This window comes from Gallinula chloropus (assembly GCF_964237585.1).
Source record: "Gallinula chloropus genome assembly, chromosome: 4".
Lineage (NCBI taxonomy): Eukaryota > Metazoa > Chordata > Aves > Gruiformes > Rallidae > Gallinula > Gallinula chloropus.
This window is the reverse complement of record NC_140088.1, coordinates 9,427,194-9,454,491: the sequence shown is the minus strand read 5'-3', so window position 1 is coordinate 9,454,491 and position 27,298 is coordinate 9,427,194. Positions and strand designations below refer to the sequence as shown.

At 38.0% G+C, this 27,298-nt stretch overlaps 1 protein-coding gene across 1 annotated transcript in view; it reads right to left on the bottom strand.

The window, feature by feature from the left end:
* Positions 1-534: 534 nt before the first annotated feature.
* Positions 535-27,298, bottom strand: part of HEATR5A (HEAT repeat containing 5A) — a gene marked incomplete at both ends in the record, with an annotated part of 53,202 nt that continues 26,438 nt past the window's right edge. Inside the window, 19 exons of the mRNA XM_084262918.1 lie at positions 535-836; positions 1,116-1,329; positions 2,771-2,925; positions 3,812-4,036; positions 7,012-7,284; positions 7,972-8,119; positions 8,892-9,019; positions 10,787-11,035; positions 11,462-11,696; positions 13,159-13,338; positions 13,757-13,825; positions 15,505-15,686; positions 16,618-16,854; positions 17,715-17,894; positions 18,933-19,071; positions 23,878-24,047; positions 24,614-24,803; positions 25,805-25,964; positions 26,414-26,604. Coding sequence (XP_084119044.1) covers positions 535-836; positions 1,116-1,329; positions 2,771-2,925; positions 3,812-4,036; positions 7,012-7,284; positions 7,972-8,119; positions 8,892-9,019; positions 10,787-11,035; positions 11,462-11,696; positions 13,159-13,338; positions 13,757-13,825; positions 15,505-15,686; positions 16,618-16,854; positions 17,715-17,894; positions 18,933-19,071; positions 23,878-24,047; positions 24,614-24,803; positions 25,805-25,964; positions 26,414-26,604 — 3,627 coding nt within the window. The remainder of the gene's footprint in view (positions 837-1,115; positions 1,330-2,770; positions 2,926-3,811; positions 4,037-7,011; positions 7,285-7,971; positions 8,120-8,891; positions 9,020-10,786; positions 11,036-11,461; positions 11,697-13,158; positions 13,339-13,756; positions 13,826-15,504; positions 15,687-16,617; positions 16,855-17,714; positions 17,895-18,932; positions 19,072-23,877; positions 24,048-24,613; positions 24,804-25,804; positions 25,965-26,413; positions 26,605-27,298) is intronic.

Sequence of the window (27,298 nt, the reverse complement as noted above, 5' to 3'; positions counted from 1 at the left end):
ATATTACCTTTACCGACTCGAGTTTTTTAAGATCAAAAAGGATCTACTGTAAGGCTTACAAGGATATTTAATCTGTTTACTTAGCATGCTAAGTGATTAATTAGGATAGGTTACAACCCTAAAGTAAATTTATGTCCTGGTTATATCCAAAAACCCACCAGGGTAACTTATTTTTGACAAACATTGACTTAAAACAAAGTTACTATTACTTAATGGCTAAGTCTGGGCTGCTCCTAAATGTATCCATGGTAAAGTTTACTATACGTTTTAGTATAGGCATGTACTTTTCTGGTATTTTAGTCCAAAAGAATCCAAAAACACAGATTAGATGACCTCTGAGAGATTTACTCATCGTGTTTAGCGATGTTTAAGAAGTCTTATGCAAACAGAAGGTTACCAGATTTGCTTTCTCTAATACTTCAGTGCAAGCTGAAATGCCTGAGATCAACTGATAACATTCCTCCTCTGATTAGAAATTAAAAGGGAGGTTTTTTGCTGTTGATAGCAAAGCACATAAAATGACAGTATGAGATTTTAAAGAAAATTGGTCTTCAGCTGAATGCTTGAACTTTTCCCAGGATTCTTTGCATGTTTAGCAGTCTTCACTTTGATGCTCTCTTGATTGCCTTTTACAGCCGACTCAAGCCTGGCTTTCAGAGTTGGAGAGGAAGCCATTAGTTTTTTAAAAACTGATGAGTACTGGGGACCAATCTGCATCAGGTTTTGCAAAGCAAATTCATGTAGACTCTTTTCCGAATTTGTAGCAGAAACCAGGGCGTTTTCATCCAAAAGAAAGGAAATAAGGATGGGAAGAAGGCAGGCCACCAACTGAGCACCTAAAAACATTGAAAACATAACTTAAACCTACACTCTCAAAAAAAAGAGCTTCAAATTCTAAACAGAAGTGTTCCTCCAAGTTAACATTTAACACAAACTATAAAGCTGCAAATGTTACTTGAACTGCACTGTTAAAAGAGTCAACATTCTATGGTAGCAATTTTGTGGCAACTTGTGTTCAGAACTGTATTCTTAGTCATCCTTTTGTTTTAATTTGTTACTAATGGCAACTTTTAGCATGTCCAATGCTTTGGATACTAGTAAAGGAAGGAACTTACGGTGCTCTTCCTCAGCAGTGGCTGTGAGAGCTGTAACCACCTTTATTCCCTCCTGAATCACCTGAAGTTCAGCAGCATTTTCAGGTTTTGCTTTTTCTGCTCCCTGCAGTTTTTCCACAATGGCTGGTGCTAAAGAATGAATATAAGGATACGACACAGTTTTGTTTGGATGCTGAAAGATGGAGTGCAGCAGCTGGTAGCACTTATGCTGTACCTAAAGGGAAAAATCAAATTTGCAATTACAAAGTGTTATACTTAAAAATACATGTCAGAGTGGTTTAAAACTCACAGCTTGTCAAATAAAATTTTAGGGAAGGAGAGGAAAAAATGTGCCTGGCAGCTTGAAAATTCATCAGGTTGCCTGCTACTAATGTGTAATACTTTATAGGAGCATGATAACTTGTAATCAAATTAAGATGAACTAGATCATGCTCCTTGTTTCTTTCCATGAAGTCCTGCATCTTCCTACATCTATGAGTTAAGGAAAAAAATGTTATTTCTATGTGAAGATTATCTCTTAGCACTGCCTTGAAAAGATAATTTTTTTTTTTAATTTAAAAAAATACAGCTGATTGAAAATAGGCACTTAAAATGTAAGTATTACCTCTGTCAAAGCATGGGCACAATTTTACAAAGCCTCAAATGGTGCAGTAACTTGCATGTCGTTGGAAGTCAATTGGACTGAAACTTTCAAGTCCCTACAAAATTTCTGGAGGGCTCAGGTGCCTCAACACTTGGATAAAATATGAAAAGGCAAAGTACCATTTTCTTGCAGTCATATTTGGCATCCTCAGTTTCCTATCAGTGGAAATCAATGTGTATAATACTAGAAATGTATTAATATATATAGAAAAAATTACTTTCTTGCAGCTATTTCTCAAGAAAATGTAACTTTATTTTTTACTACATGGATATATACAGAGAAGATGCAAGCAAACCAGTTTTCACTGAATGCTCACAGTCAAACATGAAATGTAATGCATATTATTTTCAGAGCTGGAGTTTTAGAGTGAGATAGCCCCAGCTCCTAGAAAAGCCATTTGTATTTGAAATGGCAATAAATACAACTCTTCTTTTTTCTCCTGATACACTGTTTTTTCAGATGAAGACCAGTAACAGATGAACTGTGGCACTACAGTCTCAAGTAAGCACACAAAAATATTAATACTAGGTGGGAACAAAGGATTAATCTAGCTCAATATGCTGCCTCCAGCAGTGGCTGGGAGTTGATGCTTATAGGATATTTAAAGTTATGTAGCAGTACTTGCTCCAGCTCCCAAAGACCCACAACAGCTGATGGGTTTCCTGTGCAAAAGTTATCTGTGCATTGAAGATAAAACAAACAAAGAAAATCAAACAGGTGCCTGAAAAACTACACATCTGTATCACGTACTCATCAATGTATAAAGCTCTGAGTCTGATGCAGCAAACAAAATAAATCACAGGAATACAGAACTACACACAAAATAAAACGTGGTAAAACCCACTGCTGGACATGTTCTGGCTAACTTGTTCAAACTGTATTTTAAAATACAGGATATATAGTCAGGACAGAATTACCTGGAACCAATGCACAGGGCAAGTGAAACAACTGAACAGAAAATAAGTCAAAATTAATTTGATACTAATATTTTTATTACTTTTCCAGTACTCACAAGAGGATCTTTTGAGTCAAGTGCTATTTTGAACTTCTCAATACAACGTTTTTGAAGGCACTCTATGGTAGTAACTTCTGGACTGGTAGACATAACAAATACTGTAATAGCAGTAAGCAGGCTAACTTCATCGAGTTCTGGGAGAAGCCCCTCTCCTGTCAATAAAGCAAGCAGCCCGTTAGGTTCTCATTAAAGTAAAGTAAGTTTCTACAAATTCAAGTGTCACAAAGAGGTGGAATACAAACAGCAATGTCTGCAGTTCTTTGGGAATCTCTTTTTTCAAAGACATGACATACTCTGGTGCACTGATATAAACTTGCTCTGTAATAAAAGCCAAGACAAAAATGGGGATTCAGGGGTGGTTATATGCATACTCAGAAGTAAAGGCACAGTCCTATTCCATTGCTCCTCTCTATAAAATACACTAAGTATCTTTGAAGAGCTGGTAAGCCATATTAATGCATTAATGTTATTTTGAGAATAATCTAAAATCTGCATTAAGAACATATATTCTTCTGCTGTAACTTAAAAAAGCAGCACTAAATAGAAGTTCCAACAACAAATAGTAACAGAGATTAAACACAAGGAACAATACAAGTGCTACAAACATGGGAAGTTGAAGGAGTGGCACATACAAAAGTATTTTTGCTTCAACTACTGTTTTAATACCTTTTGTTTCAATAGAGACACTAATTTTTTGTGGAGAACCTGCATGCAGTGCAGCTCTTTTATGCCCAACTGTACACTGAAGCCATAAGTCCTGTAGATTCCACTGTACCATGTAGCTACATTGTGGAGCTACATAGTACAGGGCTAAGCCTGGAATCCCACATTTAGACCTTTTCAGATGATGATTTCTCAAATGAACTGCAGGAACAAGACTGTACTACAGTTTCAACAGTACTTAGCAGCCAACTAATTCTCCTGTGACAAGGCTATCAGTCTTTCTTTTCAGATGTGCAGGGATTTAATTTAAATAACCTTACAAACAAACATTTTTGCTTTGTTTTTTAAACACATAAGCCCTAAATCTGTGCTTACCTTTATCCCAACAGTCAAGCACTGTGACCAAAGCACTACGTAGAAGATCAGTCCAAGCAGTCCGACTCTTCTCTGCTCGAGCCATGGGAGAAGACAAGAGCCCTTTAAGAGCTTGTAGAGATGCAGCAACTGTCAAGGGTAACTGTCCATCTTCTAATTTCACAGCAGTTTCTTTAAGTACTCCAATAATTAGGTACAAGATAGTAGGAAGAACTGAAACACTTCCTGTAAAACAAAGCAAATCAATTCCATAGAAACAAAAAAGAAAAAATCAGGTACCTTTTACATTAAAAGAATGGAGGAGTTGTGTTGGATTCTCTTTTGTCTTTATTATTTATAATTTTTAATCAGCTATGTGATGGAGGCACTGGTAATTTGAAGAAAGATTTGTGATCTCATGGGAGTTGCTATAGCAAGCATGGAGTCAGACTGCTGAAGAGAAGTTAAACCTTCTCCCCTTCAAAACTGGCATTGTGGATGTGCTGATTTTGGCTGGGACAGAGTTAATTTCCCTCACAGGAGCTGGCATGGGGCTGTGGTTTGGGTTTGTGCTGATAACTCAGGGATGTTTTCATTATTGCTGAGCAGTGCTCACACAGAGCCCAGGTCTCTTCTGCTGCTCACACCACCCCACCAGTCAGTGGGCTGGGGGTACACAAGGAGCTGTGAGGGGACACAGCCAGGACAGCAGACCCAAAATGACCAAAGGGATAGTCCATACCATATGATGTCATGCTCAGCTGTAAAGCTGGGGGGGAGGACATTGAGAGCAAAGGTGTTTGTCTTCCCAAATAATTGTTATGTAAGGAAGCCCTGTTTTCCTGGAGATGGCTGAACAGCTGCCAGCCCACAGGGTACAGGGAATGAATTCCTTGCCTTGCTTTGCTTGTGTTTTGCTTGTGTGTGTGTGTTTTGCTTTATCTATTGAACTGCCTTTATCTCAGCCCAGCTGTTTTCTCACTTTCACTCTTCCAATTCTCCCCCCCATCCCACTGTGGGAGGCGAGTGAGCAAGTGGCTCTGTGATGCTGTGCTGCAAGCTGGGGCAAAACCACAACAGTATGGCTTTTCCTTGATGACTTTATTATGAGAAGTGTGGAATTATGTCATGTTCAGAGAAAAAGCAAGAACAGAAAGATTGGAACCACTGAGGAGCAGAAGAGAAGCTATGGAAGTATGCAAACTACTGAATAGTAGAAAACAAAGTATGAGCATCCAAGCATATTTTGCAATGAAGACAATACATTGAAAGAAATTAAGAGAAGCAATTTCAAAACTGGTAAGAGGAAATACTTCTCCAACACAAATGTGTAGTTAGCTAAGGATGTCAGCGTGCTAGAAATCTCTAAAGTCAAAAATTTAGTAAGATTAATAAGAGGAGGATCTTAAGACTAAAAAATGCATACCAAAAATTCCTAGAATTGTAAGACAAAAAACATCTAACAAATATTTTGGAAAAGAGAGGACCTAAGAAAAGACAACTGTCCCACAGCCTACTCAACAGGTCTTCATCTCTCCCTGAGAATTTGAGAGCTGATCTGTCAGAATAAGAGACTAATAAAACATTAAAAATAAAAAATAATTAAAAAAAAATCACAGGAATAACTTGGTACAGAAGTTCTGTACATTCTTCCATATCTGAATTCACTGGTAATACAGAATTCTGCATGTACTGGAGACAATCTAGAAACCTGCATCCTTATGAGTTGCTCCTGGCTTACACTCTGATTCAGCAAAGCAGAGTAAAGCATGTGGTTTAACGTGCTTATGTTCCTCCTTCATCAGCAAAATGCTTATGTTTTTAAGATTTTAATATACTGATGTTCTTGAGAGACCTGTTGAATAATTAGGGTCTCTGACTTATGCAGAAGTATTTTCTGAACCTGAGGATATCATCTACCTTCTATTTTTAAACAGGCAAGTCTCTGAAAATTGCCTCTTGGAATTCAGTAGGAAATGCGGTTCATGAGCATCATTTATTTGAAGGTTTTATTATGCACACATATCATGCAGGTTCCTGAAGCAAGAGACATGGTAGTCACAGGACTGTAACTTCAGTTACCTAGTAAAGGGAAAAAAAAAAAGATGCAAATCCACATTGGAATTCTCTTCTGTTTATATGAGTTGACTTTTGGAGATGATTCTTTATTCAACTGACTGTAGACACAACCCTAAGCTCCTCACTTCAGTCACCTGAGTTCAATGCTAAACTTCTCTAGTCTAAACATCCCGTCTGGTTTGATCCTCCAAGCTGCTGGTTTGTGTAATAATTTAAACAGCTAAAGACAAAAAGAGCAACAGGGAGAAAAGTCACAGCTTATTTTTCATACAAGATAGTTGCCCTCAGATCTAAGCAATGCAGTTTGTTTCCTTTTGCTTTGAAATGATAAATAATGAGCTGCAGATGGAAAAGAGAAATCACATCTTCACCCTATGATGATACTAAGAACTGCCTACTACTGCCATTTGGAGTGTGCTATCCCCCAAAGAACTACCTTGTAAGAGAGAAGAAATTAAGAAATGAAGAAGACACTTCCATGGCTGGTAAATGCAAACATGTGCATGAGGCACAACACAGATACCTCAGGTTGGAACAGAGGAGTAGGGCAGACATGGTTTAAAGCTGTGGCTATAACAGTACTGAAAAACCATAACATGTATGGACATGATATGGAGAGATACTGGGGGGGCGTGGAGGTGAGGGGGGTGGGAGACAAACCATTTTACAGTTTGGACTGACTCCAAAATAAATCACGGGTAAAAGGCAACTACTCTGAAAAATCCACCGTAACTCCTTGCTGTGGTTTCCTAAGGTTCAAATGATAGCTTTTGGTGAAAGGAAACATAATACATTTCCCTTTTAAATTCAATTTACATTTGCATTATAAATTCCAGAATAGGCAATTCAAGCAGAATACAATCATGTAGGTATTGTACCCTTCCCTGTATGAAATGAATCTATTAATTGCACTGTTACATGTGGGAGGAAAAGAAAAACTACTCCTGTAATTGCTTCAGTTTTGCAACTTGTTTTGTAATCTGACAGTCAAAAAAATAATTAGAACAGGAAATTGTCACAAGCAAATCAACAGAACTTGCTGCCAGATTTATCCAGCTGAGAAAATTAGGTAATAACAAGGGGGGTGCTTAGAAGAGCCCAATACTCTTTCATTAATCTTTTCTTGTGATAAAAGAGCATACCTTCAGGAGAGCAGATTGCAGGAACATCAGAGAGAATAAGTAATGCCGCTGCTACCAGTTTGCTTCCATCTTCTGACAATAACAGATGTTTTCCAGATTGAACTGCAGGGCTACAAGTTAATTTAGGGTTGAGCTGTGGAAGCTGTCTGACAAGAATACAAACACACAACTCCAGTGTTGCAAAGACTAATGATTTCCCAGGCACCAGTCCTCCTGTATCTTTGCCTTCTCCAAATTCGGGTAACGTTTCCTTTTCTGCAGCACCATCATCAACTAAAACACAAAGAAGAAATATGGCAGAAATCTGCAGGCTGCACCTTGCTTCCAAGAAGTTTACTTTGAAAGACTGTTTCATGGCTAAGTGATACTCTTGGCATACCCATTTGTGCATGCAGAGCTATGCAAAGTTCTGCTGGCAAACATCCATCTTTCTGAATAAGCACACTATGCACTGGCTGTCAAAAGGCAAAGTGCATGCCATAGATTTAGACAGACAACGTGCTGAGGCACCACACCACCACCCACCCAACACAAGTGTTTTCATTTTTCTCCCTGTTTAAAAAACCTGCATCTCTCTTTCTTTCACTAGTCACTCTGATTGTAACTCTGTAGAGCCTGGCATGTAACAGCAGCATGTGCTGAGCGTTCAATGGGTGCTGCAGCCAAGCCCTGCTTTTCAGTTAGACTGTCACAACACAAGACTATCCCAACTGCAGCTTCTCCAGTTTTCCTCCTGACTTCATACCTTCCAGTCGCCACCAAAACCACCTGCTATTTATCATACCGCCCCAATCTCTTCTGTCAAGCACCTGGACTGAGCTAAGTAAACCTGAATTAGCCACCAACTGTGAAACATTTCAATGAGGAAATATGGAATATCACCTTCAAGAATCCAGTTATCCAAGAAAGAACTGTTTTAACCCTGACAGCACCTGCTCAAGTTCTCATAGGTTACTGCACCTTCCGCGCTTCTCCGCTTTTCCTTCACGTGTTCCTGAGACGCGAAGAGAATCAGCCGAACCACTTCAAGGGCAGCGAGCTGAATGTCAGGTGACTCTCTGGTCAGGATCAGTCGATGTAAAACATTCAGCAGCTCTACACCCAACTCCTGTGGTGAGAAAAATGCTTAATATAATCCCCATTCTAAAGCAGGGATCTTAGAAACTTGTTAATACTTGTTAAAGCCCAGAGTATTACTCTTACTGATCTCACTAAGGAACACAGTATAATTGATACAACCCCAGGAGTTGGCATTTTCTTCAACACCTAGCTCCTAGCTCCCACTAGCAGCAGTCCTGCTCAAGTCTCCCAACACAATAGTAATCACGGTAATTTAGAGATAAAGTACTTAAAAGTACTAAAAATCCCCAAGTAATCCTCCTCTTTGGGTCTTTTACCTTTTGAAGGTGGGGATACTACACCACATGCCTCCTACAGTCTGTGCATTTCCTTGGACAGAACACCTGCAGTCAGCAGAACCTGGGGATGTCCATAGACTTTATCACTTTTTGCTGTGCTAGACAATTGCATAGCACACAGCACAATTTAAAGAAACAAAAATAAAGGAATATTGAAGTTACTACTTCTTTATGGGATCACTGTTGTGTTGTGGGTTTTTTTTTGGTCTGTTTGTTGATTGGGGTTTTTTTGTTTGTTTGTTTTGCACTGGTTTTGTCCAGGTTCCTTTTATCAGTATTTACAACATAATAAATGGAACTGTCCTTGGACACAGACAGTAAGGGAACTTATTTTTTTCCTGGAATTCTGTCTACCTGGCTCTCATCTTACTCATTTAATTACTCCTTCCTGATGAAATATCTTACTTTTCAAACTAAGATGATGCCATAATTTTGGGAGGCTTTTAACCATCAAGACATTACCTGATCACCACCTATTTTAGACCTTGGCCATGGAACATCAAAGAGTGCCTGCAGGGCACGTAAGCAGGCAATGATGTTCTCCATTGCTGCATCTGATCGAGGAGAGCAGAGAAATTCCACACTAATTCCTGTAAGCATTAGAAGAAAAAACCCATATGTGCACAAAATTTTAAGAACTAATTTTGTCAGTTACTAAGTAACCTAACAGTAGGCTTGGCAGACCTAAATTTGCATTTTATATACAGTGAATTAATTGCTTATTGCTAATATCTTAGGGCAAAGACTCAATTTCCCTCAATACAATGAAAGATCTTCAGCTTCTAGACAGTGTAAAACATGATTATAACTGGCTATTAACATAAATAAATATGAAATAGGGCAATTTCTGAGTCAAACACTGAGCTCTTGGTCCAGTCAATAGGCAGGAAATTCATAATGTGCATGTAGCAGAATTATTTGCCTAATCATGCTGAATTATGTAATAGAAGGAAATAAGGGAGAAAGTAATAATAGTTCACAAACTCCCAAGGCTGAGGCTTTATCTTCCCACTTTACAAAAATACTAAAGTTTGCAGCTACCACAACTGAATCACCAGGAATAAGTAAATTACATGAAGCCTAAGTCTACACATCCTAGAGCAGATAAAAACAATGACTTTTCTTCTGAGCTTTCAGGACTCTTTGGATGACCTTGGATGACACTGAAGATATACTTAATATAAACTGTGATCCATATTCTCATCCCAGTTGTGCAGCTGTAATTCCAAAAGGTGTGATGATTTGGGAAACTGATCAGTGTGCACTAAAGAGCAGCTGCCTACCAGAAAGTGTCCCCGCTTTAAAGTTCTTTCAGTTTCTCTGTAAGAAGTAAAGATGAACAAGTGGGATATATATTCAGAGGCAGAATAAACAAGCCAGGTGCCCACAGTAAAGTATATGAAATCTGAAGCACTAATCCAGTGGTAAGGAAGCAGGGGAAAAGAGCAGCTTCTGCATCAGAGGTCCCACTCTTAACTGAGGGAGCAATAGTGTTCAAAAGGAAGCCCGGTCTGCACAGGAAGACTGGGATTTGAGAGAAGCATCCGGGTCATACAAACCCATTCCAAAAAGGGATTACAGAGGTATGCAAAGGAGAAAGCAGGGAAAAAATGCAACCAGACATGACTTCTTGTGTAAATTTAGAGAACTGGAACTGAATTTAGCTGCCCCATTAGCCTCTGCAGTAGTGAAGGCTTAAGCAGGGCTTTATGTCACCTTAAAGAAATGCTGTTACCGTGAGGGTGACAAAGCACTGGAACAGACTACCCAGAGAGGTTGTGGAATCTCCTTCCCTGGAGACATTCAAAACCCACCTGCATGCATTCCTGTGTGACCTAGTCTAGGTGATCCTGCTTGGGCAGGGGGGTTGGAATAAATCAACTTTCAAGGTGCCTTCCAATCCCTACCTTCTGTGATTCTGTAACAGACAATTGGCTACAGGTGGCCTGGCTTGAGCAGGGGACAGTGGACAAGATCATCTCCACAACTCCCCTGCAAACTGCACACTAACCTGTGGTGTAAAACTGTACTTCAGTGACGCTAAACAGTACACACTCTAATTGTAGTGCCACAGCCATGACAAAATCCACCCTTGAACTTGCATGTTTATGAGCAAAGCAGGAAGCACTTGCTTAGGACTTGCTTAGCTCATAGTATTTTTCTCCCACGTTGGGGAAAACACACTACAATTTTCTCACTAGCACCTAAAAAATATACAGTCAGAAGAACTTTAAGAGATGTAATATTGAACAATGCATTTAAATGTGAGTAATTAAATACTTGTTTGCTGAAAGTTTTATCTATTGAAAATAACATTTTTGGGTTACAGCATCTAAACAGATTATGCACTTACTAACCCAAGATAAGATGAAATCTCTCAGTATTCACATCCTCAGGAGACTTCACTGAGGGTCTGGAAGAAGAATCTTGACACATTGTAGTTGGGGTGACAGGTCTAGAGAGGTTAGTAACTCCTTCATCTGGATCAACAGTGATGAAACCTGTGCTAGTAAGCCACAATGCTGCAGCGTAAAGGATCAGTGCCCAGGAGTTGTAGTAATGAGGTCTGGCATTTTCAATTGTCTCTGCTGTATAAAATGTACCACCTACAAGAAGAGAAGTTACAGTTTGAAGAATATAATTTCTTTTCAAGTACAGTATTTTCTCATTCTTATAAAAGGGGATTCTTCTTTTTACTGAAATTATATTTATTGTATTTTAGGTAGGACTTTAGAAAGTTCAATATTAAAATTCAGCCTAATGAGGGCACTTCATTTAGATTTATCTGGATAGAATCCAATACAGTTACCTTTTTCTTCTTTCAACCATAATATTACCAACAAACAAGAATAGCAAACTGCTTGTCATGTCTGTGAAACTCCTGCTCTCAAAAGCAGCATGTATCTTAGATAAAGTAAGCAGAATTGTCTATACAATTTAATCTTACCATGAGCCTAACACAAGTCACCTGGAACATTAATGATGTGCACTTACAACTGACCTATGAAAATACAACTGATTTGCCTTCTTACCTTCAGCAGGTAGTTGTGATGCATATTCTGAAGGCAAAGTTAAGAGGGCAAAATCCTGAAGTGCAGCAAGCCAGAGCTTGCTTAGTATTCCAAGATCTGCATGTACTAAGTCCAGAAGTCCACTGGATGAAGATATTACATCTCTGTAGCTTTCTTCTGCAGGATTTGCAATTTTTAAACAGTGATTGTGTGCATCCCTTTGACTCTTCTGCTTTTCAACTGCAACTATGTAAACCTGTTTGTATATTTGTAGAGAGATTTACAAATATTAACACTTGGAAAACTACTGCCATCATTAGCATGACTGCCTGCTGAACGGGCAGGAGTTTTCATAGAATCTGTTTCTGTTCCAAGTCCAGGAAGCATGGGTGAACAAGCACTGATTTTCTAAACCTTCTGAATCTGCTCCTTCATCTAATCTTGATGCAAAAGTTGCAATTAAGGGTAATGTACTAAAACATACTAAAATTCCTAAACAGAGCTGTAGCTAACTATCCTGCTTTTAAAAAACTTGTCCAGCTTCAGCTTCCAAACATCAAACCCTGTTATAGCTACAATGATACCTATAATCATCATTCTGAAACCAGAGTCAAATCATTCTTATATCTTTCTTTAACTGAAATGAAATATTGCACTTGCATCCAATTTGTCAAAACTATCAATAACTGTGTTGCAGTAAAGAATGACAAGCAGTCTGACGTTGTCTGCCAACTTTGGGTGTGGCCATCAACAGGCTAACCTACACATGAGAAGGGTAAGGACTGTGGCATTCAGCCCCAAACAGTGGCTGAGGACCACACCACTTGCTCACTCCCCGAGGAGAAACGTAAGTGGGTTGGAATAAGGACAGTTAACTGACAAAAATCATCCTGAAAGGGGAACAGTAACAGGCCATCAGAGATTACACTCAGTGATAACACAGTACATTATACAACAAGACAATAGCATTGAGGACTGACACAACACCCAGATGTACTCAGACTACCTGAACAGCACAGCAGTGCCCCTCCCCAGCCAGACCATTTTTTTAAGGGAGAGGGAGTGGGGAGAGTGGGGTGGTGATGTCAGGTGGTGTGAAAAACAGCCCTGGCCAACTCAGCTCACCTGTGCTGGCTGCTTGGGAAAGTTAACTCTGTCCTGGCCAGAACCAGGACACCTATATACTATCTCCAGTTATCCAAGAAGAAAAAAAAAAAAGACAGGCTTGAGAATGTTTCAGACCAGCAGCACTCTTTACTCTCTCCAAAATGCCTCTGGAGGAAAGCTCACCTCCTTAACTTTAAAAGAGACATAGGAGACCAGTTCAACTAATCTAAAGTTAGCTTTTGTGAGTATCCCTCTCTAGTCCAGCCTCTCTGCCAGAACAATTACACCTATTTAAAACAGTGTGTTCAGTGGACCATGACCACAGCCATTTATACCATGCCAATTTAAAATGAAATATTACAATATGTTAACAGATTCATATTTCTTAAGCTCTGGGAATATGTCTTAATGCATAGAGTAAAACAGGTAACTACCACTGCTTTCCTCTAGTTTACAAACTCCATGTACTGTTTAGAGGCATCAAAGTAAATCAAATGATAGTAACTTCTTTCCAATGAAGCATGTAAAAAATTACTTAAACTACTCTGTCTAAAAGGTTCTAACTCACCTACCAGATATCAAGACTATCATTACAGAGCTGTTACACTAACCTCTGCCCAAGCCTTGAGCACAGCCAGTATCTCCATTGTTGAGGTGCTTTCACTGTATTGTTGATTTTGTGCTTCTTTTCCAGCCTGCACTTTGACCAAAGAGGATACAAGCAACTGGTGGACCCTTCTAAGGTCATTAAGATCACTTACTACACCACTTGATATCCAAGCACTGCATACCTAGTGTGATAAAACAGAAATAATGAAAAACAAGAGCCAAACTCCACTGAATACTCTTTTTTTTTCCCATCTGCAAAATTATGAAATACAAATTTAATTTATGCTGAGACACAGTTACTCTCAGATAATAATTAATATTAAATGACATCACAGTTTAGCATTAGTAAGTAATGAAAGTCAAAAAATGTTAGAGTGATGTCATAAATAGCAGCCAAAGTATCAACTGCTACAAAGTTTCTCAAAAGATTTTAAAGTGCATAAATTCTTTGTGCTTTTGCAATACAGGGATAAGATCAGTGACATTTTGTGTACACTCCAGATTTGAGGCTAGAAGATTTATTTTCTTTTTCTTCTGTGGTTTTCAAAAAGAAAATTTCAGAGGATCTATTACCTAAGACTTCTGACTTTCAACACTTGCCTGACATGCTTTTGCTGTGACATCAGGAGGAGTTTCGGGAGCAAAGGCAGGCCTAAGTGCTGCTCCAACCTAAAAAGAAGTTATAGGTGATATTTAATACATAGTAAACAATTAGCTAAATAATTACTTGTCATAAGCAGGCTTTGTTGCAGTTTTCCTTTATAAATCATAGTTTCCTCTTCAGTTTTCCACATAATGTTTCAGTGAGGTTAAAGAGCAGGGAGACAGCTGCAGTCATACTTCTATTGTTTTGTTTTGCTTACTTCAAGACTTGATTCTCTTTGAGTGAGGCCTTCAAAGTTGATTCTATTTTTTACAAAGTATAAAATTGAAACAGAAACCTCTTCCTTCCTGAAATCTTGACTTGATAAGTAGCCCTCCAAAGAAAAAACAACATTCCAAACCATGAAAGACTTGCAAGACACCTCATGAGTGGCATTTCCTTACTCAGAAAGAATACATGTTTAAGGAAACAACCAGCTGAAATTTGACAACTTTACAAAGTGAAAGAAGGAGACAAAACCCAATTCCCCTAAAAAGAACACAAAAACATGTCAGGTTACAGTGATTTCACCTACTTTCATTGTTGAAGCTATTTCACTAAAGGTTCATGAAAATTTCTCTTTCTGCTTTACTTGATACATTGAAACTCAGACTTGAATATGATGCTCTTTGGGATAAAAGTACAAAGTGTAGTACAAGTACCACAGGTACAAGGTTGTGAAAGTAAGTGGAAAAAGTTGGTTTTAATGACAATTAATGACAGGTTTTTAAGACATCCTAAAGGTCAGACTTTATTTAAGGAACTTCTGAATGAGATTTCAGGAAAAAATTATCCATCAATTTCTGGGGAGAAAAACAAAACACAAGCAAAATACTGGCTATTTAACTGTTTCATATCTCTAACATCTATGAAGCAGCTGATGAGAGGATCTACACACAGTATTGGCAGAAACACTTTAAGGATAGCAAAGGTTAAAAGGAGAATTATTAGCTCTACTTGTGGCCTGCTTGATGATTTTGGACAGCAAGGACAGAAGGTGTATTTTTTTCCCTTGGTAGTTCCAGACTAGATCAAGGCACTTCTGTCCCACAAAGAATTTCCAGTAGAATAGAATTTTAACGGCATAAGCAAGATCAAAGTGGGTTAGGATGTATTCACTGTCAAGATCTCTCCATCTCTGTGAGAGAACGTAATCTGATTTATTCAATGCCTGCCAGAAATCGAAGAAGGGGAGCAAGGTGAGGCTTAACACAGCTGTTTGTCATATTTAACACAAGTGCAGCCTGGAACTCAAGACAATGAGGACAGCTTTTCTGTAAGTCTCACCCAATACTTAACTGAAACAGATGCTGTGAGTACAATCCATGCTCTGGCTTATTTATCAACCGAGATCTCCTAGTGTGACCTCTGATGTGAAAAGACTACTTACTTCTAAGCAGAGTTGTTGATGGTTGTTCCTAGTATTTTTTGAAATACTTCCAGGCTTTGAAACCAATGCTTTCCAGCAAAACCCCTACTATTCTAATAGGAAAAGGGGGAAAATGCTGAAACTTGAAAAACTTTGGGGCTGAACCATTATATACCAACTGAAAAGACGCACCATAAGGAAGTTAAGTTCAAAGAAATTAATAACAGTTTCAGCAACAAACTAACTGAAACCCAACTCTAGCAATACACACTGCAAGAAGTTAATCTCTTGTACAACAGCTCTGAACACTTCCAAGCTCTTAGTAACAGTGCTTACGTTGGCTTGATATTGCTCCAGAATGACATGACCTGGAAACTCCGGTTCTGGAACAGCCGCAAACTTCCGAACAACAGTGAGCAAAGTCTGCAGCCCAGAAAGACGAAGCTGATCACTGTGATCTGTGGCAGCCATGAACGCCATGCGGACCAGGTCAGCCAAGTGCAGTACCAAAAAGTCATCTGAAGAGAAAACAGAAATTAAAAGGGAAAATAGTTTTATTGACTTTAGATTTAGACATGGTACGTTCTAAAAGAGTGCTCCCAACATTTTCAAAATCAGTATTTTACATTTTACCTCACCACATGCCAAGGATTCACTTCAGGGAGCTCACACATGCAACAGTCTTACATACAGGGTGACAGAGCACTAGAATAGGCTGCCCAGGGGAGTGGCGGAGTCTCCATCTCTGGAGATATTCAAGACCCATCTGGACGCCTGTCTGAGTGATATGAGCTGGGGAGCTGCTTTGGCAGGGGGGTTGGACCCGCTGATCTCTCGAGGTCCCTTCCAACCCCTACAATTCTATGATTCTATGATTCTATACAAAAATCTTACTTGAATATCTGATCTAGGCTCCTTTCCATTTGAATGTAAAAAAAAATACTTAGAATGAAGCATAAATACCTTTATGTATGAGGCAGATTTTGTAAAAAAAAGCCAAAAAACCCCAGTGTTTTGGGGAAAACGCCTTCAGATAAACATAGAGCAGTACTGAAAATTGACACCATTCTTCTACTGGTAATGATGTAAATTATAGGGAAAAAAGAAAAGTGGAGTTTTTTAGTCGTAGTCTCAGATACCAGTGTGATGCTGCAGGCTGGTGTCAGCTATCACTTCCAATTGCCAGTGCTTATGCAGAAACAATTGCTTCCTACACGTATGCCATGGTACTCTAACGAGTAAAGTGAGTGTCAAAGCTGTAGTGACATGCCAGTATTTTGGCAAGTAAAAGTTGCACTACACCTCAATAAATATAGGCTTCTAATAAGATTAATTAAAGGTTTCAACAAACAACAAATTTATGATGAATTTAATTACAATGCAAACAGCTAACATTTATTTTAAGTACATTTTGCATTCTGTGAAATTCTTTCAGTGCTTAACACATACCTCTTGAATCACGTTGTTTTCTTTCCTGAGCCAAAGTTATGTCAAAATGTGCACTGCCTGCACTTTCACACTGGCTTATAATTTTACAAACACACTCAGCAGCAAAAACTCTGGTTGACCATCGTGGATTACTGAAAGGATGGAACCTCTCATCGCTGTCAGATGTTAATACAGATGCATCATCCACTTTAGAAGTTTCTTCTTGAGTGGTATCTACTGAAGCTACAGTATTGAAATCTGTATTTAGGACATGGGGAGGGAAAAGAAGCAATGTAATATTCTTTCTTAATGCAAGTGAAAACTAGAGAATGATTCATGAGGAAATCTCTTCGAAGACCATCTCTAGCCTCCAAATCTCTATGACTCCCTTCAACCTTGGTGTCTTAAAAGTATATGCTAGAGTTAAAAATAAAATATAACAAAACTGTGCATTTGGTTGATATAACTTGTTGGAAGATAAGATGGGTACCATGGAAGTCAATGAACAACTGCAGTGAAAGACATGAAAGAAAAACACCCCCACCTTTTAAATTAAGTGCGACATGTTAGAAGCTAGTATCTATCCAAATCAAAAGATTTAAATCCAAGGAGTTTTTCTCCTGAACTGGAGGTAAAAGAATTCCCACCTTCCCCTTTCCCTCCCCCAATATTCAGCACAGTAATTAATTTTATCTGCTCAGGAGTTTCATTATGATACTGTAGGCCTAGGCCCGTATCATTCCTATTATTATTAGAGGAGAGTGTTGGAATGTTTTTCTTGTAGGTAATTGCACAGAACTCACAAGCTCAAATGAATTCTGCAGTTTCATTTCTGATACGGAAATATGCTAATATTATAACTATCAATCAACAAACAGGCAAGACATACAAAAATGTTTACAAAACCTTGTTCAATAGGGAAAGGCAATCAGAAGGGAGAAAATCATATCCCTTCTGAAAGAACTAACTTAAACAGTCCAGTGTTTCAATATGAAGGATGACATGACACCTCCTAAGCGTTAAACATTCAAGAAGCAAGAATACTTTCCCTCAGTGACATACTGTACCACTGCAGGCCTTATTTTCATTAAGTTCTTAACCAGTGTATTGTGACTTACCAGCGGAGGCAGCAAGAACATCCTTACAAAGCTTCAGCCAGAAAGAGAGCTTTTCAACTGCCATTGAAGTAAGCATATGAGTCAGTGTCTCTTGGATATCTTGGCATAATCTTTGATCCAGTTCTTTGTCCAGCAAGCCCAGCAATGCCCCCTCCAGGCCTATTTCTCTGATGTTAACATCTGCTAAGAACAAAGCCTGTGAGCTGAATGCTGTACACCACAAAACAGCAGTAATGACCACAGAAACCCCGCCGAAGGATGCAGAGTATCTTGTGAGCAACAAATACCTTGTGAAATTATAGTATTAATTGTTTTAATACCATATCTAAATTTCTGAGTACAAAACAAACTTTGCACTCTTACAGAAACTTACTAACAACAGGAAGAAAGTTGCCTCAAGGGGGGGGTGGAAATCCTATTCTGAATTGCACAGCATTGTCATCACTGTAGCATCTGGCCACTTGATTCCTCACACTGAGTCAAATAGGTATTTCTAAAATCAGTGTTTTAACTTGGAAGAAAGTTAAAATTATTCTCCAGCAAAGCTCAAAACAAGACATGTGGAAATAATTTGTTGAATGAAAATGATTGATTTTTATTTGTCCAATATTACCACTTTAAAAAAATAGCATTTTTACAAAATTACTATAGTCAACCTTTTCTGGAAAGTTCCAAATGAACTTGAATTGACATCCAGAGTGAAATCACTTATTACCATCATCCCCTCACAGGAAGGCACATGAGGATGAACTAGCAATCATTCTTGGGCCTTTTAACAAACAAACAAACCCTTTGGGAAGTTAAAAATTCTAGGGACTGCAGCTTAACTAGCTCTACAAAAAGGTCAACAGAAACTTTTTTCAACAGGCTTTATACTCCTTCCCTCAATGACAGAATTTTAATTTAAGATGAGATTTATGTGCTAGGCAGTTCCTACAACAGCTACTGACTACACGGACATAGGTTTCTCTGAACTCTACTTGCATTTTCTGACTTGGTGACTCTTACTATCCAGAGTATATGAAAAGCAACAGTTTCTTCATTTTATCACTAAGGAAAGCATCCAAACCCTTCCTAAGTTGATACTATCCAGAGCACTGAAGCAGAAAACCTTTCTGAGTTAAAGATTTCAAGAATGTAGCAAAGCTTTCACACCTATTGCAGTGTACTTAATGTTCACTATCAGCACTCTTTGACCTCAAAACTTCAATACCTTACCTGGGGTAAAATCTTCTCTGCTCTCTTTAACTAACGCGACAGCATGTTCTGATACCTCAGCAGCTTCTCTTTGCACAAGCTGGCACAAGCAAGCCACCACTGCACGTCTCAACAGTAAGTATGAGCTACAGAGATTGACCTGAAACATGCAAGAAGAAACAGTAAGCTGGCTAACAAACCTTTACAGCAACACCTCTGTAAGGCTGGTACTTCCTGAACAGCTGCAGTTATGACAGCTCTGGGAAGCCAGTAGAACATGTCATTAATGTTATTTTGCTCTGCTTTTTTTTTTAACTGCAAATAAAGGTTTTGCTATTCCAGTAATTGATTTTAATGTATTAGTACTTCTAACATTTCCTCTTAAAAGGTAACTTATAAAACTGGTTTCAGGCCAGAACCAACTCCCAACAGTAGCAGTAGAGAGACCCCCATTAACTTCAATGACTGACAAATCATGGTCTCAAAGAACAATTAACTCTATTCCTTGACTACAGAGTGCATATAATGGGCTTGAAAACTCAGTGCAAGAGCAAATTACTCAAATCATCCTCAGATGTAACTAGAGAAATGCCAGTGTAATCAAGGGTGAGACTGCCAATCAGACTTTAGTAAATCTGAACTTCATGCATGAAAGGAAGTTTTTTAAGAAAGTGCAGCAAAGAGAACACTGCTGCAATTTCATGAAAAAAATTTATATACTCAGATTACATTATATTATATTTTAAAGAAGGTGAGACAAAGGGTGAGTTACCAGTGAATATATCACACTAAGACAAGTCAGCTCTCCCTAGCAGTTTCTAGCAAAAATGTTTATAGCATCACTGTATCTTAACACTGTGAGGCCAGTATTGAGTTTTTACACTGAAAAAATATATCATAACAGACTCGTTATTACAGGAACAAAATACCCCACAAAAGGCACAAAACATTGCCTTTTTTATTTTTTGCTGCAGTGGAGCTTTCTGATTTTTATTTCCTTGTTTTCAATTTTAAGAAAATTCCAAAGGGGATCCCAAAGATAAGATGAACCAGCTGTATGACCAGGCAAGACAGCTACACCAATATTTATGCAGCTTCTTTTAAACTAACCTTAGGTTCTCATAAAAAATAATATTCTCTACAGCTGCATGACTGTGTATCCTTATCTGTCACCATTCTTAAAATAGACAAAGCTGAGTGTCTGCTGCAGGGAGACTCTGCAGGAAGGCCATGCTCCTCCTTTCTAAGGAATAGGTCAATATTAATACACCGTTCAAAAGAACGGCTGAAAGGCAAAAAGAGTCACTGATACAGAAGTTCAGCTTTGTTAAATTAACAAAAACAACCTTCCTCTTCTGAACCTGCACATGAATCTACAACACTCAGAATTATGTATTTATTACACACAAAGATACACTCTCTGCATAATTCCTCTGAAAGACAAGAAAACCTCACTTTGTAAGTATGTCTGCAAGATACTTTTAAGTCAAACTTGAAAAGCAACACGTGAGGCTTTTAATGCAACATTTATGCAAGCAGGCGACACATTCTACATGCATACATTGCATGCTCATTTTTAATAGGGAAAGGCCAGAGGATCCAATTCAGGCTACTGAATAATGCAAGATGTGCATATTTCATCTCTCTGATTCTCCCACATTCTAAGCAGGGTACAGGACTAAATATGAGACACAAAATGCAAGCACCACGTACAAACGTAAATGAACAAACAGTTCCCTTTCTGTGCTTAACACACTAAAACCAAAATGATGCCTCACTAAGCACATAAATGAAACGTATGTCTACCATCTGCAGAAAGTTAGGAAGGGTCTGGTTAGGATGACAATCAAATGTCACTTGACATGCTAAAAGAAATTACATTAAAACGGTTAAAAGGAAAAGATAAAAGATGAAATTAAAAATACCACCACAAACTGCAAAAGTTTAGGATTAACAAGGCACAGGGACCTACCAACACAGAATTATCCAACAAGATTTCCTGCACAAAAACAAATGACAAACCAGTCATGACATAACCAAAATATAGATACCACAATGATACCAACCACACATGGAGACCATTACATGTAAATTCAGCATATATTGGAATTCAGAATCTTTTCTGAAACATACCAAAATCCCAATTTGCTTAGTTTGTTTATCTTACGTTTAATGTTAAAGACATTTAAATTGAAAGCCAGCTGCCCTTAACATTAGTACTTGAATAGTACCAAGACCACAGTGCAGCATAGTTATTGACATTATATACTTACTGCATTTCAAAATATCTTTAATGTCTTACAGCAGAAAACTGGTGTTCATTACATCATAAACATGCACAGATAAGCTCTTTAGAAGCCTGTGCTCACATAAATTAGCTTTAAAGTTAGGCATGATTAAAAGCGTTTAATTCCTATTCTGCTGGAACCCAGATTTAACTGACATTAACTGCATTTCTGTTAGATGCAAAGTCCTGTGAGAAAAGATCCAATTGACAAACAAGCAAGGAATATCTTTCAGAAGCTGAAGAAGGGCAGCTTGCTAATTACAGGCACATGTACACAATAAAGAAAAAATAAATTAAAAAGCAGCCAAAACCAAAAAGCAAGCCAGTGAAGCTGCTTATCCACTGTCAGAGTCACATTTTGTTAGTCACAAACTCAACAGTCTAATACTTTGGGGACTACAACTATGTTATGTTCTAGAGGGTGGGAAGACAGGTGGAGGAAGCAGACTGCAGCTGCTCATGGCAATTGTGTTGGCCTGCCTAACACTACATTTGTTTTAAAAAGAAAAGTCTATTTCAGAATTTAAAAAAGGCAAGTTTGAAGACAGAGATTGACTGGAATCCTTAGAGAAAAAAAGGTGGGTAGCAGATGAGCTGGTTCAAATTAGTACATTTGTTTTCGCAGTGTTAGGAGTGAGAATTCATGTTTCTATGGACAGAAAAGGTAAGGATCACTTATCTGACCACAGATTTTTTGCCTCTCCTTTTTTTCTCTGCCTTAAATAAAGAATGCAGTGGTGAATATCCACAGTGTCCAGTGCCTGGCTGTTATACTCTACTTCCGCTTTAAGACGTCAAAATCCATTGCAAAGGAACACAGTCACACCACGTTCTCCACTTGCAGAAATTGAAACTGATGGAGAATGACTCGCTGACAGTCACCCTACAAGCCAACAGCAGTCAAGAGCAGATTTCAGGAGCTGTCCAATAGTTTGTTCTACTTCCCTAGTGAGATGGTGATTTAGTGAGTGGGAACTATGTGGATGGATGTTGAGTTTTACAGATGCAGAATTCTGCCAGGGGAATGATATTCTCAGAGATCTGCACAGCACACTCTGAAACCTTCTTTGCTCATGACACTCTTGAGAGATGTATTGATTTTTACTGTATCTGCATCATTGGGCTGTAGCTCTGTAACAAGTTCATGAGAATGAGAGAAGTTCCTCTGTGTGAGGCCACTGACTCTGATGGATTCCTCCCCCACAAAGCTCACAATAGTTTCTGCGGTAGAGGTGAACATGCTCATGTGCACAATCCACAAACAGACACGCAATCAAGCCATGAACCATGCTTCTTAATTGAGTAATTCAATGATATCATATAGACAAGACCACTTTATCACAACACTCTCTTCATTAGTAGGTACTTGGTATTAGTTAGAGAGATCATACTCTACATGAACTCACATACGACCACAAATACATCCTCTGATCAAGACAGTATCTTATGTGGCTTGTTGTAACTTTATCAGTGTAAGAAAAAACATGTTTTACCCAGAGAAGAGAAAATAATAGCTGGTATATTTTAAAGGAAAGAACACATCAGATAAGTTCCATTTCTTCTTCATGTACTGTATCCATGCCTAACACAATGTAGGGCTGAAAGAGCTTCCCCTTCAATTTTTCCTGGCTCCCGAAACCATGTTTCCAGTCAAACTGAATATAAATATAAATGGAAGGAATCTAAACTTTATACAAAATAAATATAGTTATAATTGATATACTAGTGCTACCCAGGGGAAGATACGAATAAGAACTGTGTTAAGATAGACAAGACTAAAGAAAAACAAAGCCACCATATTTTGTTTCTGTCTCATTAACAGGGAGGGAGACTAAGCAGTCTTCGATTAAAAAAACCCAAACAAACAAAAAAACCCAAAAACCAAAATAAAAAAAACAAACCACCCTAGCTGGCCCCTGAAAACCCATCAAGGCTAATAAATGCCAGAAAAATATTTTAGCTTTCTTCATATAACTAAGTGTTTGGGAACACCAGATATTCAAAGTCAAGAGAGACTTTCAGGGAAAAAAAACCAAACCCCAGCAAACCTACAGCCCTCCACACACCTTTGTCAAATACGTTTGAAAAAGAGTTTTGTTTATTTTTTCCAAAGACCCAGTGTGACTATTACCTACGTGTCAAATTTTTAGACTGACTGCCAAGAGGTCAGCACACTGAAGCATTAGTGCTACAGAAATTACAAAATAGAGAAATCAAGATTTTTCACTATTGTGGGTGAACAAAACAAAACAATTCTCAGTCATTAGTAGACACAGTATTCTTTTTAATCAATCCTTCACCTGAGACATAAAAAAGCAGCAGAGGAAAGATACTGGCCAACATAAAATAGCTGCTATAAAATCCAGCATAAAGTTATAATGGATATATATATCTCCTGCCAGACAACTGGCCTGAATAAGAGTAGCAGAACACACTTGCAAGCAGTTTAGCAGGCTAAGATTTCTAAAGAATGTGCTCATCTTGCAAAGAGGAAGCAGAAGCTGAGGAAAAAACTGAAAAAAAAAAAAAAAAGAGAATACTTGCCTGCAGGAAGGTACAAAACATCTCATCCCAACACAGTGATTGGTTTCTCTGGCTAAAGAAGCATCTGCATTTTTTAAGGGTGTCTGAAGAAGATGCCTTAAATACAAGGATATAGATGAGTAAAGGTATACTCACACATAGGCAGCTTACAAGGCTAGACAAGTTGACATGTCGAGGAGCAAACATGTGAAGCTGCTGAAGGCAAGAGATGGCTTGAGCCTGAACAAGGCAGTCGGGATGATCCTGCATCACTGCACAGCCCAGGAGACACGAAGTTCTTAAGGCTGAAACTGTCGTACTGCTGCCTATAGTCAGAAGAAAAAGATTTAAGTTTTTTTGGGTTTAGAAGATGAATTTTTTTTGGTCAAAACATGATAACCTGTCCTTTTTCCAAGCCACCAATAACTCTCATTCTCTAGAAGGATACTTTCTATATCTATGTGATACTTTGATATCAATGAGTTATGGTGACACTGAGGAAATCCCAGTATCCAGGTACCTAAAAGTTGATTTAGATGGAAATTTGAAATGTCTGCATTATAACTAATTCACAGACCAGCTCCCAAATCATGAAATTTGAATACCTTCTGTTTCCTTGTTAAACGTAAGAATTTTCAGCCTGAAGCAAGGCTGGGAAAACCAGATGAAACAGAGGAAGAGATGTCAGAGAGAGATGCTATTTTTGAAAAATTAGCAGCCATGTCATCTCAATTGCATAACCTTGTGGCCTGTGAAATGCTGTTTTACAACAAGGAAAAAAACCAACACACCATACACTTATTTATTGATAAAGTTTGAATGACACATTCAAACAATTTTTAGCAATTTTGTTGAAAATGAAACAAAGCAGACACTGTTATATATTGCATACCTTGCAACTCAGGGCCCAGAGTGGTAATAAGTGTATTTAAACAGCGACCAAGGCTTTGGTGAACTTCAGCATAAGCAGGAGGCACAGTCAACAACAACATGAGAACAAGAGATAAGGTAGGTTCCACATGCACATGATACAAGGGGCCAGCTAAATCTACTATCAGCGATAGAGAGTGTAGTGCCCATGCCTGTAAAATAAGAGCAGCAGTCATGTAATGTCTATGATAGTATAAACACAAGATGTTCATAAAATTTCACGGTTCAAGTGAAATAAAAGCTGCACTTTTAGATTCCAAAGGGACAAATGGAGAGGTTACAGAAAGAAACTTTAAGAACCTGATGCTTGCTAAGCTATTTTCAGTATTTTAGAAGGAACTGTAGGTTCTCTAATGAAAGAGCCATTTCAAATTTGTTACTGTTAATTAAATAATCTAACAGTAAATAAATACAATAATGATCATTAATTCTCAAGTACATTCTACTCTTTAAAACTTCTTGTTCTGTGTACAAGAACAAGAGAATTATGAAAAAATACTACAACAGAGTTGCTGAAACAACATACTGTTTTAGACTCAGTTACTTTGTACCAATAGACACATCAGTTTCATGTACACATACAGCTCTCCTCTGTGTGAAGATACTGTAGATAAAGCTTAAAATAATCTTTAAATGAGGTTAAGACAATTACATGAAATAGACTTGGTATCTCAAAGCTATTCTGACAGATAATAGTTTTAGCCACAGAGAAATAATTGCAGTTTGCCTTCAAAACATTTTGCATCGTTCAAGGAAGTATATTGACCAAGATCTACAGCATTCAGGCTACATATCCCTGTTATTTACTGTATAACCCTTAAAAAAAATGCTGTGAGGTAAACATCATGGCAGAGAAAAAAATGGCATGACTAAAAAAACCCTGGTGCTATCTAGTCACAGTCAAGGTATAGGTGAATGTGAAATTAATAAATTCCTAGAACATCAGATACTGGTTTTGAAGTCAGCATATCTTAGCTTTGTCAGCTTCATTGATCGTTACATAAGAATCTCCTATATCTCATCATAATTCTTGCCATCACCTGAGATGTGTATCTAAGAGGTTGTGCAGTGTTATTCATACAAGTAAAAAGCCCTTATACTCCAGAATATCAGTTATTTTGTAATACAGCATTTTTAGATAAGCAATAAGTACCTGTACATCAGGAGAAGTACTGTCCTGAGATAAAGTATAAAGGATTCCAACACATGCATTCAGGTGCTGAGTAGAACCTATTCCTCCAAGGTACCTATACAGACATCCCAGAGCCAAAGAATGACCTGTTCTTGATACCACATCCCTAGCAGATTTTAGCCTATTAATTGTAAGGAAAGAGAGCTGTTAGTATAATCACTAAGACTGATACAATGTAATAAGCACATTTACAAATGGAATTTATAGTATATAATAAGGAAAATATTTTATTATTGTTATATTGCAAAAATTCTAAGTTCCTTTACCATGGCTTATCTGAAGGAAGTACCAAAAATATTTTAGATATACTTAAATGACGTTGTTACAACAGAAGTCAATTTACTTCATTTCAATATCTACATGTTGACTTGGACAATCTTGATAAAGGTCAGCAAAACTAGGAAATGCATGCAGAAGACTAACTGTGCTTTTTCCTGTTAATTCCTGAAGTGACATCAAAGTCATGAAGGAAACTAGCTTTTAAAGATTATTATCATAATAAGGGCTAGGTAGATTCCTCAAGCATGTTAATAAACTTAACCAGTAACCACAGCTTTTTTTTAAACTTACTTGTCAAAACTGACTTGAGCTAATCCAGCAGTGAAGGCACTGTCAGAAACCACCTGTGCCAATCTGGCCAAACACTCAGCAGCAGCACATCTCAGGAGTGGATTACTGCTTTCCAAGGCACCCAGTACCAATGTCAGGGCAGACCTCCTAACTTCTTCCGGACCTAAACTTCCCTTGCAGTTAGCCAAGTGCTAAAAATAGGCATCAAATATATTGAACACATATCAGAATATGTTTTTTCTGTGTGTCATTCAAAAGTTACAAAACCTACAGAAGGAATTTTACTTTCTTCCCCTTTTATCTGGGGAATTCTTCTATTTTTAGTTGGTCCATGGTACGTCAGAAGTCTAACTCCAGGTGAGTGTACACCACAGGACAAGGTAAGAATATAAACATTCTGATTTCAAGAAATACTGGATATATAACAGTAGGACACAATAAACACTAGAATAAAATTCAGGAAATAATATCAAGAGGAAAATGAATGAAAACAGAATAATGACATCAAGAAAAATCCTAGTCCAAAAAAAGTGTACAGCAAAAGGTACAGCAGTTATCTGGATTGCACGTTAAATAGCCCCCAAGTACAAACAGTGTGCAATGAACAATCTGAGATAACTATTCTGGGATCATTTTGCCTTAGTTTGAAGACAGCAAAGGAGGAAACAAGGACAGCAAAGCTGCACACAGAGGAAAATACAAATAATGCAGCAGGGGAAAGCAACAAACTGCGAATAGTTATGAGGTTATTTTATTTTACCAATTGTTACTTCTTTATTTATACTGTAAGAAAAATGAAAGCGACAGTGATAAAGGTAGAATGATACATCAGCAGTTTTCCACCTCTCTCATATTTGAATGGCACTAGTGTGGATGATCGTAGAC